Source organism: Leptonychotes weddellii, unplaced genomic scaffold (genome assembly GCF_054177405.1).
Source record: "Leptonychotes weddellii isolate Sample4059 unplaced genomic scaffold, ASM5417740v2 HiC_scaffold_23150, whole genome shotgun sequence".
In the NCBI taxonomy this organism is placed as follows: Eukaryota; Metazoa; Chordata; class Mammalia; order Carnivora; family Phocidae; genus Leptonychotes; species Leptonychotes weddellii.
The window spans coordinates 65-2,589 of record NW_027820867.1 but is presented as its reverse complement, the minus strand read 5'-3'; the positions used below and the strand labels follow the sequence as shown (position 1 = coordinate 2,589).

The following is a 2,525-nucleotide window of genomic DNA, read 5'->3' as shown; positions in this document are numbered from 1 at the left end:
TGATGTAAAAAAATTGGACATCAACTGTACTAACAAGCACAAAAGACAGTGTCACTTGCACTTGCTTGTTTCTGAACCTAAATATCAATGGATTACAAATATCTCCATGCACATCATCTGAACATTTTCAGGAGTCCCAGCTGCACTCACTGTGCATCACAGGATCACTCAGCTCAACGTGCAAGCTTGTTAGAAGCAGCATAAAGTGCATGCTGGACATGGGGCTACAGGGGCATCAAAAATCCAAGGAAAATGAATAAGGACCACAGAGAGGGTCACTGTCTGGAAACAAGGTCACCGCATCAATATCACTGACAGCATGTGAAAGCAGACCGAAACCCACCAGGACATTGTGTGAATGTGTGAATGTGGACTCTGATGGTCTCTCTCTCTCTCTCTCAATCTCTCTCTCTCTCACACACACACACACGAGAGAGAGAGAGAGTATAAAAATGTATCACTTTCACTCATGGGAGGTTCATGAGTGAAGTCAATCTCTTACCCTCATCAAAGGAGGGAGAACACAGGGGTTCTTCTTAGATTTCCCATGTGTGGGGTGTGAGAAGAGGGAGGGATGAAGGTTAAGAAGGTAATAGGCAATAATCAAAGGATAGATTGTGATGACTAATTCCTCCTGTGGGAGGAGCACAGAACATATACTGGGGTCACTCTTACCCCATACGTGCTCTTGGACACCTCACAAATCCTCTAAAATTCTGGGTATATGTTCCTATATCTTAATGGTGTCACATGAAATCTACACCTAAAGATTTCTGTGCATGTGGGAAAAAAAGGTAGCACATGGAGGCTAAGTCTGTGATCAGGAAAATCATATAATAAAAAACATATTTTCCCAAATTCTCTCAATAGCAACAAATCAAAGGCAGTCACACCTGCTCTGGTCACTGCCCTCTGTGGGAGCATAGATCACAGGTTGGCTATTTAGTCAGAGGACATGCAAATATGTCCCTCCCTCTGCTGATTAAAACTTCGCAACACTAAACCTGCAGCTGGGAGAGGAGCCCCAGTCTTGGGATTCCCAGGTGTTCCTGTTCAAAATCAGGAAGAACACAGACAACTCACCATGGAGTTTGTGTTTCATTGGGTTTTCTTTGTTGCTATTTTTAAAGGTAATTCACAAAAGAACAAGAGACATGAGTCTCTAGAGTATGTGAGTGGATATGAGTGAGAGAAACAGCGGGTGTGTGACAGTTTCCTGACCAAGATGTTTTGTGTCTGCAGGTGTCCAGTGTGAGGTGCAGCTGGTGGAGTCTGGGGGAGACCTGGTGAAGCCTGGCGGGTCCCTGAGACTCTCCTGTGCAGCCTCTGGATTCACCTTCAGTAGCTATTGCATGAGCTGGGTTCGCCAGGCTCCAGGGAAGGGGCTGCAGTGGGTCGCAGTTATTAGCTATAATGGAAGTAGCAAAAGATACGCAGACTCTGTGAAGGGCCAATTCACCATCTCCAGAGACAACGTCAAGAACACACTGTATCTGCAGATGAACAGCCTGAGAGCAGAGGACACGGCCGTGTATTACTGTGCGAAGGACACAGTGAGGGGAAGTCAGTGTGAGCCCAGACACAAACCTCACTGTAGAAGGGGATCTGGTCACCAGGGGGTGCACACTACTCCCCATTTCTGTCCTTAAGCCCCAAGAGCAGATGCATTTGGAGGATACGGGAGGTTTCCTCTCAGGATCCGGGGCTTCCTCTCTAATTATAGCTGTTTCCCCCAGGGAGCTTCTCTGCACACATAGTTCTGTGCTACCTATTCATTCCCTGACATAAATAAAAAGTTGAAGAACTCCTATACTAGCAAGTGCAAAACTCAGTGTCACTTGCACTTGCTTGTTCCTGGACCTAAATATGAATGAATTACAAATATCTCCATGCAGATGGCCTGAATACTTTCAAGAGTCCCAGCTGCACTCAACTGTGTATCATAGGAGAATCCAGCTCAGTGTGCAAGCTTGTAAGAAGTGCCCTCTGGATATGGGGCTACAGTGGTGTCAACAATCCAAAGCCAGAGAACAAAGATCCCTGCTGGGGCTCACTGTCTTAAACCATGTTCACAACAATGTTAGTGGCAGCGTGGGGAACAGAGGGAACCCCACCAGGACATGGTGTGGATGTAGAGTCTGTTGATCATACCACACACACACACAAACACACAAATATGAGAACATAAAACTTTCATCCCCTTTACCATCTTGTCTGTTGAGACCACGGCAGGCCTCTCCTCAAGTCATAACTGCTTGGATGCAGCCAAGAAAGGACACTGGCTCAGGGTGTGTGCTGTGGGTCAGTGGTGGGGATGGGGTCCTGCTCATGGGAGGGGTTTATGTGGAGTCAGTCTCCCACCTTGCATCAAAGGAGGGAGAACTGGTGTATTCTTGTTAGAGTTTCCATCTGTGAGGCAGGAAGAGAAGAGTGAGGAATGAAGGTCAAGGAGCTAACAGGCAATAATCAAAAGATACCCTGTGATGACTAATTCGAATATACACACGTGAAAATGGCAAGAACAA

General features: G+C 46.3%; 1 gene segment (V, D, J or C); it reads left to right on the top strand.

Moving 5' to 3' along the window:
- Positions 1-1,242: 1,242 nt before the first annotated feature.
- On the top strand, positions 1,243-1,553 carry LOC115942787 (immunoglobulin heavy variable 3-30-3-like; the record flags this gene model as incomplete). The annotated part of the segment is given in 1 exon segment: positions 1,243-1,553. A coding segment is annotated over 1 exon segment (311 nt), but the record flags the coding sequence as incomplete, so codon positions are not given.
- Between the last annotated feature and the right edge of the window lie 972 nt (positions 1,554-2,525).